Below are 15,602 nucleotides of genomic sequence, written 5' to 3' on the forward strand. Positions count from 1 at the left end.
AATGCCTACATTAACACTGTCTTATAAAAAAATAAATGATGATTGATATTTTGTTTGATATTATATATTTCTATTATGTTATTATTATTATTATTATTATTTAATAGATAATTATCGTAAAAGTTGAAACAGTTCCAAATACTAATTTCTATAATTCATATATAATATTCAAATATTCAATTAATACTAAAAGTTTTCAAAACATGTTGATTTAAATACATCTTTAGATTATGATTTATTTGATTTTTCTTTTGTATTCAATAGATATCAATGCATAGGCTACATTAATACCACTGGTTTACTGTCCAATTAAACGAAATTATTATTTATACTTTGTATAATGTATTATTAGTGTGTATTTTGCTCCAGACCTATAGATGGCAGTAAAGTGACAGCAAGCGTTGCCCATGAGCAGTGGGTTTATGTGGTGGCGACTTGTTTTGCTGTTGTTGATTAAAAGTGTTGTTTTACTTTATACCCGCATATTTGTCTCTTACTTTATAGTAAAGATGGACACGGATGAGGAGGGAGACAATAATGACTGGGATCGCAGCTTAGAGTCAGACATGCTGGAGACAGGTGGGTTCACAGCTTGACTACATGTATGTAAACGTTATGTATTATGCATGCATTATGGACATTATTTTCCTACGCTCACATGTTTGCTTTGTCTAAATGCACAGCATATGTCTCATGACAGCTTTAGTTTGCAATAAAGACTAATTTGAATTGTGTCCTTATGTGATTTGTCATTTCAGAAGGAAGTATCACTAACAGAGTTACTTTCATATCTCGAAGAGTGATTCTGCATTTTGACCTGGACTGCTTCTATGCACAAGTTGAGATGATCCGAAATCCAGCCCTCCGAACAAAACCTCTTGGTAAAACACCAGAGTATAAACTTTAAAACATTATTTCACTAAATATAGACTACAGATATGTATCAGTGCAGTTACTGAGATAATACAGACAAAAACACATGAATGGTTCTGCAAAACAAATCCAGTCATAAATATACAAATGTGCACAAAAATAACTGACTACAAATTCATGCAAATACTCAAACCTCATTCCTATCCTTCTGACACATGTAATGCCATATTTGCCTCAGTCTACATCTTTGTTCTCTTAGGCATACAGCAGAAATACATTATTGTGACATGTAACTATGTGGCGAGAGAACAAGGCGTGACCAAGCTGATGTCAGTGACTGATGCAGTGGAGAAATGTCCACAGCTGGTGCTAGTGAAAGGAGAAGATCTCACCAATTACAGAGAGATATCCTACAAAGTCACTGGTCAGATCATACTTTTTTCTTTTACATATTTTACTATGCGTTTGTAAAGAGTATATTTGTATATTAAATGAATTATATATAATTATAATGACAATTAATATACTATAATTAGAATTCATAATACAGTATATAATACTACAATTCAAAAGTTTGGGGTCAGTAAGATTTTTTTAGAGAAATAAATACTTTTATTTAGCAAAGATGCACTAAATTGTTCAAAAATTACAGTAAAGATATTTATAATTCTGCTTTTCCATCACAGGAACAAATTATAATTTAAAATATAGAAAGCAGTTATTTAAAATCCAATTAATATTTCACAATATTACTGTTTTTACTCTAGTTTTGATTAAATACACTAAATGCTACCTTGGTGAGCAAAACAGATTTCTGTCAAAAGCATAAAAAAAGATATTTTGAACTGAAGTGTATATTTGCATAATGCTAAATTAAATATCTTTTCAATGACTTTATCTGCCCAAGACTTGCTGATGTCATACTGCCCCCTAGTGGAGAGGCTGGGCTTTGACGAAAACTACATGGACGTTACAGAAATGGTGGAGAGAAGACTGAAGGAGACTCGTATTTCAGATCTCTCCTTCAGTGGACACATATATAAACATGAATGTGAGTCGGAGCGCCACTTCAAGCAAGTACTAACAGTTTTAAAACCAGTGGTTTTAGGGCTTTGGCTACAAATCTAGACTACTAATTAAAAGTTTGCGGAAGAATTCAGCATACCCCTTTTCTTGTTGTTTTTCATGTTAAATGGGAGAATTGCTAGAGATTTCTGGTCTTTATAAATCTTCAGGTGTGGCAGTTGATGAGGAGAACGCCCGACTGGCTGTGGGCTCTGTGATAGCAGCTGAGATGAGACAAGCCATCTTCAGCACGCTGGGACTAACAGGCTGTGCTGGCATCGCTAGCAACAAACTCTTGGCCAAGCTGGTGTCCGGCACCTTCAAACCCAACCAGCAAACCACCCTCCTGCCGTACAGCACTGCTGAGCTCATGAGCAGCCTTACAGGACTTATCAGAGTGCCTGGTAAGATGACACATAAGCTCACCCATCTCATGCCATATACTGTTTATATTCTGTAAACATGGGCTTTGTTTACAGGGATTGGTTACAAAACACGTGAGAAGCTAAAGGCTCTGGGTCTGGTCAGTGTGAGAGATCTACAGTTATTTCCTCTGCCTGACCTGGTGAAGGAGTTTGGTGAAGTGACCGCTAAAAGAATTCAAAACCTCGCCTGTGGCATTGATGAGTCTCCAGTCACATCTGCGGGTCCTCCTCAGGTATTCTCCATTATTATTATAGATCCTTCAGGCGTAGTCTTGATCTTGCAATTTTATCTTCTGAGGGTGTTATCGGTGCTTTGTTTATAAATCACATTTTACATGTAATCATTTAGGCAGAAACTTTTATCCTCAATTGATTATACAAGAGACAACAATAATAGCAATACCATAATGCCAGTGTCAAGAGTAAGCTAGAGTGATAAAGTTGAACTTTTGAGCTTCTTTATCACTCTAGCTTACTCAACAAATATTGTACATTTATTTTGTAGAAACATAATTGTTTTTGAAATAAGTCTCTTATGCTGCATTTATGTGGTTAAACATACAGTAGAAACAATCTTATTGTGAAATATTACAATTCAAAATTCTATTTTAATATATTAAAAAATATTTTTCAGCATCAGCACCATTACTCCAGGCTTCAGTGTCACATGATCCTTCAGAAATCTTTATAATATGATGATTTGCCGATCAAGAACATTTTCTTATTATTATCAATTTTAAAAACAGTCGTGCTGCTTTTTTTAAATTATTATTATTTATTTTATTTTTTTGTGCAGAAACTGTGATGCGTATCTTTCAGGACTCCTTAAATTAATAAAAAAGTCAAAATAACAGCATATTTTTGAAAAAACATTTTTTTGTAACATTATCAATATAAATGTCTTTACTGTGTCTTTTGATTCATTTAATGCATCCATGGTGAATTATTTTTTCAATTAATTAAAAATTAATTAATTTTTTTTTAAATAAAATTAATAAAACAAAAATAATTTTAATTAATTTTTATTAAATATTATTAATAAAACAATTAATTAATTAATTAAAATTAATTAATAAATTAATTATTAAACAAATTAATAATTAATACGTATTAATTTCTTTAAAGAAAATCTTACCTATGAACGATAGTCTATACAGTACACTATATCCACTTTTGTGAAGCTTAACAAATTTTACAAACTCTGATTCCCAAACAATGCAAGAATGATGCAGCACGAAAGATAAAATCATCTGTAAAATAAATGATATATTTCAGTCTCTCAGCGACGAGGACTCGTTCAAGAAAATTTCAACACTAGAGGAAGTTGTGAAAAAAACTGAGGAACTACTCACCAGCCTGACTGAGAGGTAAAAACTATATTTTACAATATCAGATTAAAGTAAAACACAATAGACTTGTGTGGCATGCCTGTAGTTTGTTTGTTCTATATAGGATGCACAAAGACGGCAGGCAGCCACACACATTCAGACTGACGATTCGCCGATACACGGTCACCAATCGCTGGTTCAGTCGAGAGAGCCGACAGTGTCCGATACCCAACCACACCGGGCTCAAGATCACATGCGGTGCAATTTTGCTCTTTTGCATGCTTTAACTGCATAATGCCTTTACTGTATGTACACAATTTAATGAGAGATGATTGTGCTGTGCTGTTATTCATATACACTTTTCTCTATCTTAGGAAACAGTGAAGCTGTGCCCCATTTACTGTCATTGTCAGTGAAGCTCTTTCATAAAATGGTGGACACACGCGAACCGTTCCATCTGACCCTGCTGAATGTGTGTTTTAGTAACCTGCAGGCTAAAAGCTCCAGCAAGAGCTCCATCGCCTCTTTCTTCACACAGAAATCTCCTACAACAACACAAATGACATCTCAGGTCAGTACATTATAGTTATTAGTTCTGATAAACACAATAAATATCTGCATTTATAACTATAAAATACATATGCTAAAGCTTTCTTTTTTTCCAAAGCCATCTCTGAACTTTTAGAGATCTCAATAACTTTGATAAAAGCTTATTAGGGACTAATTTGTAATAATTCTGTTCATTTATTTTTTTTATATATTATAAAATATAAGATTACGTATAAGAATGTTTTTTATGCTGACCAAGGCTGCATTTATTTGATTAAAAAATACTGTAAAAAAACATAATATTGTGAATTAATATAACAATTTAAAATAACTGTTGTCTATTGTAATGTATTTTAAAATATTATTTATTTCTGTGGTGCAAACCTGAATTTTCAGCAGCCATTACTCCAGTCTTCAGAGTCACATGATCTATCAGAAAACATTCTAACATTCTGATTTGGTGCTTATTATTATCATATTAAAAGGTTATTGTACTTCTAAATCTTTTTTTTTTAAAGAACAGTATTTATTTGAAATTAAATAGTTTTCTAACATTTTAAATCTGTACTGTCACTTAAGATTAATTTAATAGCTTACTTCAAACTTATGAACAGTTGTGTTTTCATAGATTTAAAAAAAAACACACACGTCACACACACACACACACACACAAATAGGTCTTGCTAACTGACAGTTATGTGTTATGTGTCTTTTGAATTGTCACTAGGTGGAACCAGATCTCTGTGAGTCTGTAGCAAATTCCCAGTTTACTCAGGCAGATGTTTTACATAAAGAAGATAAAACATGGAACAGCATTAAACCAATAGAACACACGTTGATATCTCCAGCCCAAGAATCACAAACACAGCCAACTTCAATCAACGCCATATCTCCCATGCAGCACTCACGAGTTACAAACATGAACATTAGAGAGTCTTGTATGAGCAACGTTCCAGAGGAGGCATTGTGTCCCAAGCTGCCTCCAGGTGTCGATCCGGAAGTATTCAAACTCCTTCCTGAGCACATTCAGATGGAGCTGATTACCAGTTTTCAAAATAAAGACTCCGCAGAGCTCATTTACGGATATGCTGACACTTCGTTTGAAGACGACCCAGCGGATAATCCCACGTTGACTTTTAACCAACCAAGAACACCTGAACGATGTAAGTCACCACTGAATTATCGCAAAAATCCTGCTTCTCATAACCATGAACTCGACAAGACCTTCTCATCCGCTCAGTCCACAATGGAATTACATTCTGGGCTCATCAAAGACACAGAAAGTCATGATATCCCACCCTCCCAAACAGATATCCCTGCAAATGTGGACCCTTATGTGTTCACACAACTTCCTGCTGATGTGCAAAAGGAGTTACTGACAGAGTGGAAACAACAGAAACCGGTCCTCAAAATCCCGTCCAAACACTCGCAGAAAACCTCCAATACCAAAGACAAGAAGAACGCTGCTAAAGGCAGCCAGTGTAACAACATACTGAAATACTTTAAACCCAACTGAGGACAGAAGCACTTAACTGTCTGTTTATAAATCAGATTGTTTTTATATATAGTTCTATTAAAAGTTATTATTAAAAATAACTATGTAAACCATATCTTTGTATTCAGTAGTACAGAAATATGTCAATTCTGCCATGATTTACTCGTCCTCATGTCAAACCTGTATGACTCACTCCAAGGGGATGCTGGGAAACAAGGTCCCCCTGGTTTGGAACAATTAGGCTGAGTAAATCTTGACAATTTTTATTTTTTCTGTGAAATATTACTTTAAGGATGTCAGATATGTTTTATGTTGTTAATAAACCACGTGTATTTAAATAACTGTTTTGATAAAGTCATATACACAAGAGCTGGACATTTTGTTTAAATATAAAATAGACTTATAATAATAGTGTTTTGTAATATTAAAATATTGGACTGTTCAAAAGTTTGGGGTTGGTAATGTAGGTAAATTCGTTTTATTAAAGAACTATAAAGGCTGCATTTATTTGATCACAAACACAGTAAAAACAATATTATTGTATTATTTAAATTATAATTTAAAGTACAATCTAAAATAGTTTTTTTTAATGGCTTGGTTTCGCAGAAAGGGCTTATTTGAAGTTAAATCAGGACATTTAAGTAGCCTTTATAACCGTCTTGTTTCCCAACCCTGTTCCTGGCGGCACACCAACACTGCGCGTATTCTTTAGCCGTTTCTCATTACCAAGTACGCAAACTTCGGACTTGCATCCTTGGTAGTTCAGACTTGCCAAGTTCGACTCAGGAGAGGATGTGAGGACGCAAGTCCTGTTCTTCTGCAAATGGAACAGAGCGTACTTGATCGCGTCACTCAGCACGCTCTGGCTACTCCGGTTATCTCTTTGTATATATTTTAGTAAAACGGAATTTGCTACAACTCTGCATCTTTTCGTCAACAATAAAACGAAATATGTTATAAAACACCACTCTGGCTCTTTTCATTGACAAAAAAACAACAACATTAGCCTAATGGCAACGCGATCCTCTTCACTGCATATATTTATAACAAAAGGAACATGATCTTTTTGTTTTCATTTTAAAAATATGAAACATTGATTTTTATTGACATTTATCAAACTGAGACAGGGTTATGTCATTTTATCTTATTGTTCATATAGTGGAGATAATATAAAAAATGTTGTTAAAGTTAAATAGCCATAAAGTTATGAAACCTCAAAAACGATTTTTTTTTTTTTTTTTTTTTTTTTTTGGATAAGCTGTTCCAGTCGGGGTTGATCTCGCTGAGTGTCCGCTGAAGGCTTGGATGTCAGAACTCCGAAAACGTCAGATGCATTTTTTCATTTTTCTTTCATTTTTCATTTATCTTTGTCTGTAAAACCAAAAATTAGATGGTTAAATTGGGACCCCTGAAAAATGAAAACGTTTTTTAGAACCAATATGTTACTTATCCAATGTTTATTATTTTGATAAACCGTATCCTTTTTTGCATTCATGGTTTTTATGAAGCTTTTAATTTTATTCCTTATCTTTTATTATGGGTAGAAGGAAAAAAAAACCCAAAAAACATTGCTTTTAAATTTTCAACCATCACTGCAAAACATTTTTTTTTAAATCCGGCGCTGCTTCCGGTTGCAGTTCTTCACTAGAATTGCGCGCTGCATCTTCTTCCGGCTCACCACACCACTATATTCAATCTGTTATAAGCTATATCCGACGGCTGCATTTTCCAGCATTTTCTCCATTGCATCTCACCGGTTGTCAGGTCGTCTTTGAGAATGAAAGGAGCGAAACTAGCTTTGGTTTTGGGCATGTTTTTGGCCCTCGTCCTGCTGACCGAGGCAGCGCGGAGCAGGAAAGACTCTAGTAACCAGAACAGCTTCAGGAGGGCGGCCAGCGGCTTCTATCAAACCCTCAGCAATATCTTCGGAGAGGAGAACATTAGGGCGCTGTACAAGGTACATACAAGATCACGCTATATTGTAATGCTACTGTGTGTGTGTGTGTGTTTTTTTCTTTTCTTTTTTTTTTGAAGGTGCATTAGACTCAAGCATACCGAGATCTCAAGCTGTCAATGGCCGTGTCTCAAAACCTAGCGACCTGCCTACCTAGAGCGAGGGCATTCTGTTAAGTGCATCGTCTGTTTATAGGTCACTATTGGAACGCTTCATAATTAATAACTGAATTCATAATGGATTGTCTAATGTTATATAACACCTAATAATATTTATAATTTATTATTTGTCTTTTAAAATTATTAAGTTAAATGTTTGTTATTAATTTCCCTATGTTAATTATATAAATATTTACATATATTATTATATATAAAATATATGAACGTATATTATGCAGTTTTAATGGACATTGGACACATGGACAACTATTTTTTTGCAATTGTGCACATTTTACCCCTTATTCCATTTAATAAATAAAAAAAAACGTTATTCGTATTACTGTAAAGCAAATTAATATAATAATAAATATGTAATATAAAAAATATATGAATATAAAAATATGTGGAGTTGTACATCATGGTAGAATTTGTTGTACTGCAGTTGATTTTAGTTGTTAACGTTTTATTATAGTAATATTTTAAATGCAATTGAGTATAGATAACTTTAAATGAATCATCACTGATAATAATAAATAATTTTAAAAAAACTAAAATGTCACACATTATGGTAATGATAAAAAAGGTGGGATAAGCATATTTACTTAAAAATATTATACAAAAATTATATAAAAAATATTGTCAGTGCAAGATATAAATCTAATCTAAAATAAAATTACTTGCATCTAAAATAAATCTAATTTACTTTAAATTAAATTAAATTTAGATAAAATAAAAATGTATAGATTGGTAGATTTTTTTTTTTTTTTTTTATCTATCGAGTGACCGTACTTGTGTTAATGATATTACATTAATATCATAATTAGTAGGTCATTACATCTTTTGCATTCTTTCTTTATTTTAAAAAATGTATTTTTTGCAGTTCTTCTCAAAAACTACAGAGATGTTTGTTCATGGAGTCGATTCATTTTTGGACACTTTGTGGAAACTCTGGGTGGATCTGCTTGATGTTATGGGCATTGACTGTAAGTCTGGATCACACTTATGTCATATTATGTTGGATATATCCGAAGTGTCATATCGTCACTGTTTGTTTATAATGCAAAAATAATGTCCTTAATTTATCCATTTTCTTCTCTCTCTTCAGCCTCTAACCTGACGCACTACTTCAGCCCATCGTCCGTGTCCAGTTCTCCTGCTCGCGCGCTCCTCCTGGTGGCAGCCTTGCTGGTGGCTTACTGGTTCCTGTCCTTGTTCCTGAGTGGCTTCTTTTACATCCTTCACGCGGTGTTCGGCCGTTTCTTCTGGCTGGCCCGCGTAGCGCTTTTCGCCCTCTCGTGCCTGTACATCCTGCAGAAATTTGAGGGCGACCCAGAGAAGGCGGTGCTGCCGCTGTGCTTCATCATGGCTGTGTACTTCATGACGGGACCGGTGGGTGCGTTCTGGCGGAAAGGGGGCGGATCTGGAACTCTGGAAGAGAAAATCGACCAGCTCGATACCCAGATCCGCCTCCTCAACATCCGCTTGAGCAGAGTGATTGAAAACCTGGAGCGCTCCAGTGACCAATGAAGTTTTTCACCCCAGGCTAAGAGTTAAAGCTGGGGTTTGTGAGATGGTATGAGAAAAAAGTTTTTTTTTTTGTCCCCTTTTCTCTCAGGATGTCCCAATGTAGTAAGACAAGAATTGTAAGGAAATTTGATAAATTCTCCAATTGATAAACCGAAATTAGTCCACTACGTTCGCCCTGTTGTCGTAGAATGTATTATTAGCGTCCATTTCTACTGTAGCCATCCATTTTTTTTTTTAGTAATTATCAGGACTTTTTTTGTATACTGTGAGTCTGTGTGTGTGTGTGCTATTCCATTGCGCAGTGTTACGCCTTTTTCATAAGTTTTGTTTGGGCACTTTCTGTAAGTGTGTGTGTGTGTGTTATTTATAAATCATGATGGCAATGCAATTGAGAGTTGATTTAGAAACACTCAAATTGTGAAGAATAGTCAGTATCACTGCATTTTGTTCATCTCTCCTTTGTCTCTTCTTGAGGTCACCAGAGGTTACTCTAAGTTCAGGACCGATCGGCACTATCAGGGATTGAGATGTATGTGGAAATCGCTTTCAGAAAGCAGCTAGTCATCAGATTCATGAGGATATCTGACCAGTGTTTCTGGCAGCAAAATAACGGCGCTGCAATCTACACCAGTATCTCTGTCCAATTTCAGCTAAGAGAGAGAGAGAGAGAGAGAGAGAGAGAGAGAGAGATGTTCTCATGTGCTTAAGATAAGTGAGTACAGGGAGAAACCTGGTCATGCACTTTGTTCTCAGCATGAGATCATTTTATCACTTGTATGTACCATTTTAACGTACTTTTAGAAAGGGATTGATCGAGTAGTGTGTTAATCCCACTACATATTAGTGCTGCTTAGTTAATCATTTTTAAGAAAGTGGCCTCTATGGTTTCATCCACAGTGGCATTGAAAATGAAATTCCTGGCAACTAATTGAACCCGGGTTCTCTCTTCTCTGTTGCCTCTCATTCCTTGCCGTAAACCTTTGTAGTTAAAACTAATTTGCATGTTTTTTTTACATATCATTTGAACATTGAATCACTGTTCCATAGATTACGGTACTTTTACTTCTTTTTTATACGTTTTTACATTTAAAGAGAAATTTTATTAAGTGTTTAAGTATAACTTTGTTCCATGATATACCATGAATTGATTTATTTTTACTACACGGTTAGCACTGCTATATTTTAAGTAAACTCATTCCGGTTCAAAAGTTTGGAGGGTTTGTATAAGAAATGGATACTTTTATTCAGAATTCAGTTGAATAAAATCGTTCTTTTGAACTTTGTTCATTAGAAAATGCTAAAAAGAAAAAGTATCACAGTTTCCACAAAAATGTTAAGCATCACAACTGTTTTCAACATTAATAATCCTGAGCACCAAATCAGCATATTAGACTGATTTCTGAAGGATCATGTGACACTGAAGACTGTGACTCCATCACAGGAATGAATTACATTTGAAACAATTTTTGAACTATTTTAATGAAATAGTTCACAACATTATTGTTTTTACTCTATTTTTGGTCAAATAAATCTTAACGACCCCAAACTTTTGAACAGTACTGTAGTGTGTTTTTAAAAGCCGGGAACATTTTATGTTTTTGTTTTGCGTCATTGTAAAGTGTTTTTTTTTTTATTGTTAATTTCTGATAACAAATTATCATTTTAGTATTATGTTTGTCTCCAGTCTGTTATTCTAAAGTCGTCATGAATTCAAAGGGAGAGTTTTGTGGCTTTTGGTCCCTGCCATCTCAACTCTTTTTAAACATTCTTTAAAAATTTACTTTTAACAGAAACAGAAAGTCTTTCTCTTCAAGGAAAATAGGCCAAAAACATAGATGACTCGTCCTGCACCTCACTGATTTTAGACCTGCCAATGACTACTGTAGTGAAACTCAAGCCTACTGGAAATCAGTGCATGCACCATCGCCAGGCCCTTTTTTTTACTGTATGAATATGTGAAGGATGTTACCTGGTTTATGAATCATACAAAATAAGCACCAGCTTTTAAGGAATCTACAAATAGCAAACGTGCGTGTAATTGCAATGTACCAGCATTATTGTAAAAGTACTACAATACGAATAATTACACATTATATATGTTTCAGCAAACATAAAATAGTAATGTGGACCTTGCATATCTGTGAATGAGAAGCCACAGTAATATACCATGGAAAATAAGTTGTATTGTTAGATATGATTTTAAGGTGAAATTTGATATTTTCCTTCTCAAACTGTTTCATACCTGTAATTCAGTTGAAAGTTCCAGCACTATGTCATGTCCAAAATTAAGTTGTGGAAATTGTGTTTTTTTTTTTTTTATATATATATATATATATATATATATATATATATCAAACATAAGGGAGATGTACTGACTCAATAACTGCAAAGACCCAGTTATCTCTCACATTGTCCGTCACTCCAGTTGAATGCGCCAGTGCCAATTATTGTGTGTTGAGGATTTTGCATCATTAACTGATTTGTATTAGAAAGCACTGAATCTTTGTGAAGTCTAGACATTACCTGGTGTATTTGCACCATGCCTAGATTTCTATATCAGGTTTGCTTTTGTACTGTATAATTTTTTATCAGGGTCGTTCACCTGCGATGTTGCTTTCTGTGGTATTGTTTGCGCTGTATGTGTCATGAAACTTAAATGATTTTCTCTGAGATTAAACGGTGGTCCAAAAATGATTTAATAAATGTAATATACAATTTGACCAACAAGTCTTGGGAACTTTTTTCTAAAAATGTGTATATATATATATATATATATATATATATAAAATGATATTACAATTTTGAGGGCTCAACCTGACTGACAGTAATAGTGTAATTTATATTATATTTGCTCACGCTGCAGTTTGAGCTTTTTGAACATTTATGAAAAAGTTGCTTCACCTAATTTGGATTTAGGAGGTTATGTGTGGCACAACAGACACTTATTTAAACATTGCTTAATTTTTCTGTTCAAATGGCCTCATATGAACTCTCTAAAGCTCTAATAAGAGGAGAGAGTAAAATCATGTCTGGTCTGAGACAGCCAAGCCAAATGGATGGGTTTACGCAGGTATCCTAAAGCTGCATGTGCAGTTCGGATGTGAAGGAGTTCTGTTTGCTTTGCAAAAACGGTTTATGAGACAGTCAGAGGTGCTGAAGTCCGTCCACTAGATCAAATGCACAAATGAAAAAAACATTTTGTAATGCTGGCATTGCAACTCATTTATAACCCAGAGGTGAAAGCTTGTAATGTTAGCTGTACTTGGAATTTGGTTTTGCCACCCTCGTGCAATTTAACATACTGTACATTAAAAATGTCACTCAGGTGAAGGTTTCAAAAAAAAAAAATATCTTTTTTCAATTTACTTTGTCAAAGACACTGGAATTTTCTTGCAAATTGTATTTCTCCAGATGCATCTCATCTGTGAGAGCTGATCCGCTTATGCAACGATCAAAAGGAGCACTGTGCCTTTAAGATACCCATATTTGGCTTGTAATGTTGAGCTTTGTTGCTTTTTTATTGGTTGTGCCCAGGGGGTGCAGACATGACCCCGTTCCCATTGCTTTTATGAAAGCACTTCAGTCTTACTAAAACAGACAGACTGGCAGATACAATAAAAGCAATTTCAATGAATATAGTGAAGTTTCATCCCAAAACAAACAAGCTTACATTGTCAATGTGTGGAGCAACTCCTATTTCCCAAAGTTATACAAATATTGAAATCGGGCTTGACAATCACTGACTCTGCAAATGTATTCAGCAGCTCTTTCTATACTATCATACCTTGCTTTGGTGCTAAAATGTTTAAAATAAATGGTAACACTTTAAAATAATGGTCGGTAGTTAACAAGTAGCTATGCAGGAAGTAATAGGTAGTACTGCATTAACACCTAACTTAATACTATTAACTAATATGGAAGCAATATTAACTAAGCAGTAAGTAATAGGTAATTTAGTACAAAGGTAATTCCTTGGTAGGTATTTGATCGTTACTAAAGAAATATATCCTCATTGAGAACTACTTGTGAACTAAGAATTAATAACCAATTAATTACTAATCACAAAAGTAACATGTCTAAAAAGTGAACAATTGTGGGGGTTTTATACTCTTAACATGGTCATAACATTTCAGAGGCATGTGCCTCATGGGTTCTTTGTGGAAACCAGTTTATAGTTTATATATCCCCCCAAATACATTAGCTAGGTTGAGATTGTGACCACTACTCTTGCCAGGATGGACGCATGTTCTCTGTTTATTTAAAACTTAAACATAAAACAATCCTAATAAAGACAGTTTTTAAAAATAAAATAATTAGGAAGTGATGCTGACACTCTCATGATTGGATTAGTTCACTATTATGAGCTCTATTGAATGTCAGTCACATATATCTCAGACTCCAAAGACCTATAACTTTATGTTACAGTAGCTGCCTTAGGAGGACTTCTCTTTAGGACATGAATATAAACATTGATGTTCACTTGTCAAAAACAATTAGCATCTTTAATGAACAGTTTTACAGTTTGTTAGAATATTAGTGCCTCACAGAACCTGTACAGTATGTGTCAAATATAAAATTAAATAATTTGTATCATTTGTGAAAAAAATGTTAACTCCTCAATAACTACTTAAGCGTTACCTTGTCATCCCGCAGGAACTACTAGTGATGTGGCCCATTATTTTAAAGTGAAAAACATGTTAACTCCTAACTAACTACAAACATTACCTTGTCATGTTTACAAGGTAACGCTTGTAGTTAGTTAGGAGTTAACATGTTTTTCAAGGTAACGCTTGTCATGTTTACAAGGTAACGCTTGTAGTTAGTTAAGAGTTAACATGTTTTTCACTTTAAAATAATGGGCCACATCACTAGTAGTTCCTGCGGGATGACAAGGTAACGCTTAAGTAGTTATTGAGGAGTTAACATGTTTTTCACAAATGATACAAGTAATTTAATTTTATATTTGACACATACTGTACAGGTTCTGTGAGGCACTAATATTCTAACAAACACTGTAATCTGGAAGATGTGGTTTTGCGCTTATCGTAACATAAATGCAGCCAATTTCTTCATTAAAGATGCTAATTTTTTTTGACAAGTGAACATCAATGTTTATATTCATGTCCTAAAGAGAAGTCCTCCTCAGACAGCTACTGTAACATAAAGTTATAGGTCTTTGGAGTCTGAGATATATGTGACTGACATTCAATAGAGCTCATAATAGTGAACTAATCCAATCATGAGAGTGTCAGCATCACTTCCTAATTATTTAAGGTTTATTTTTAAAAACTGTCATTATTAGTATTATTTTAGGATTAAGCTTTAAATAAACAGAGAACATGCGTCCACCCTGGCAAGAGTAGTGGTCACAATCTCAACCTAGCTAATGTATTTGGGGGGATATATAAACTTAATAAACTGGTTTCCACAAAGAACCCATTTGAGGCACATGCTTCTGAAATGTTATGATCATGTTAAGAGTATAAAACCCCCACAATTGTTCACTTTTTAGACATGTTACTTTTGTGATTAGTAATTAATTGGTTATTATTTCTTAGTTCACAAGTAGTTCTCAATGAGGATATATTTCTTTAGTAACAATCAAATACCAACCAAGGAACTACCTTTGTACTAAATTACCTATTACTTACTGCTTAGTTAATATTGCTTCCATATTAGTTAATAGTATTAAGTTAGGTGTTAATGCAGTACTACCTATTACTTCCTGCATAGCTACTTGTTAACTACCGACCATTATTTTAAAGTGTTACCAAATAAATAAATAGACTGTATAAAATGTATGTAAAATATAATACAGAGTGACACTTCCATCACATTTTTTCCTTTCCCATCAGATCATGTTGCAGGCAGGCTGCAGGCTCTGGATTGGGCACACCTCTATATGATCCCTTTTTCTATTGGCTGGGCGCTTCAGTGGGCCGAATTGGTGGAACGGCTGTGTGACTTCTGATTGGTTCGCTTCTCCGTCTGTCCATGTCGCTTTCTCTCGTTCTGCGGTCTCGGCTGATGTGAGGCCAGCTTTACGAGCCAATGGAATAAAAGAAATGCTAATTGCGAAGCAGTCCGATATTCCTCCGCCAAAACCTAACAGCTTTAACCAAGACTCTTTAGATGTCAGTGGTCACTGGTCAAGAGCATGTACTTTAAGTTCTACTTTAACCAGATATAGTTTAACCAGTTAGAGGCAGCCAGAATTCTGAAATTTAA

At 34.4% G+C, this 15,602-nt stretch overlaps 2 protein-coding genes across 2 annotated transcripts; both read left to right on the forward strand.

The window, feature by feature from the left end:
- The first annotated feature begins 393 nt into the window (after positions 1-393).
- Positions 394-6,104, forward strand: poli (polymerase (DNA directed) iota). Its single transcript, XM_039658526.2, has 10 exons — positions 394-579; positions 759-881; positions 1,133-1,297; positions 1,781-1,924; positions 2,109-2,342; positions 2,418-2,596; positions 3,639-3,730; positions 3,816-3,949; positions 4,066-4,262; positions 4,968-6,104. The coding sequence occupies exons 1-10, from the start codon at positions 408-410 to the stop codon at positions 5,754-5,756; spliced, it is 2,229 nt and encodes a 742-aa protein (XP_039514460.2). The 5' UTR covers positions 394-407; the 3' UTR covers positions 5,757-6,104.
- A 1,262-nt stretch (positions 6,105-7,366) lies between these two features.
- On the forward strand, positions 7,367-12,094 carry bri3bp (bri3 binding protein). The gene is made up of 3 exons (XM_039659638.2): positions 7,367-7,692; positions 8,728-8,830; positions 8,953-12,094. Exons 1-3 carry the CDS (start codon positions 7,513-7,515, stop codon positions 9,372-9,374), a joined length of 705 nt encoding a protein of 234 aa, XP_039515572.2. The 5' UTR covers positions 7,367-7,512; the 3' UTR covers positions 9,375-12,094.
- Positions 12,095-15,602: the final 3,508 nt, after the last annotated feature.

This window comes from Pimephales promelas, chromosome 4 (genome assembly GCF_988280905.1).
Source record: "Pimephales promelas chromosome 4, fPimPro1.hap1.1, whole genome shotgun sequence".
Lineage (NCBI taxonomy): Eukaryota > Metazoa > Chordata > Actinopteri > Cypriniformes > Leuciscidae > Pimephales > Pimephales promelas.

Excerpts from the sequence above, each read along its gene's own strand:
- poli (XM_039658526.2), top strand. The coding sequence starts at position 408 with ATGAGCAGTGGGTTTATGTGGTGGCGACTTGTTTTGCTGTTGTTGATT. Across the intron at positions 882-1,132 it reads CCTCCGAACAAAACCTCTTG|GCATACAGCAGAAATACATT; the intron begins GTAAAACACCAG and ends TTGTTCTCTTAG. Across the intron at positions 2,343-2,417 it reads AGGACTTATCAGAGTGCCTG|GGATTGGTTACAAAACACGT; the intron begins GTAAGATGACAC and ends CTTTGTTTACAG.
- bri3bp (XM_039659638.2), top strand. The coding sequence starts at position 7,513 with ATGAAAGGAGCGAAACTAGCTTTGGTTTTGGGCATGTTTTTGGCCCTC. Across the intron at positions 7,693-8,727 it reads ACATTAGGGCGCTGTACAAG|TTCTTCTCAAAAACTACAGA; the intron begins GTACATACAAGA and ends TATTTTTTGCAG. Across the intron at positions 8,831-8,952 it reads TGATGTTATGGGCATTGACT|CCTCTAACCTGACGCACTAC; the intron begins GTAAGTCTGGAT and ends CTCTCTCTTCAG.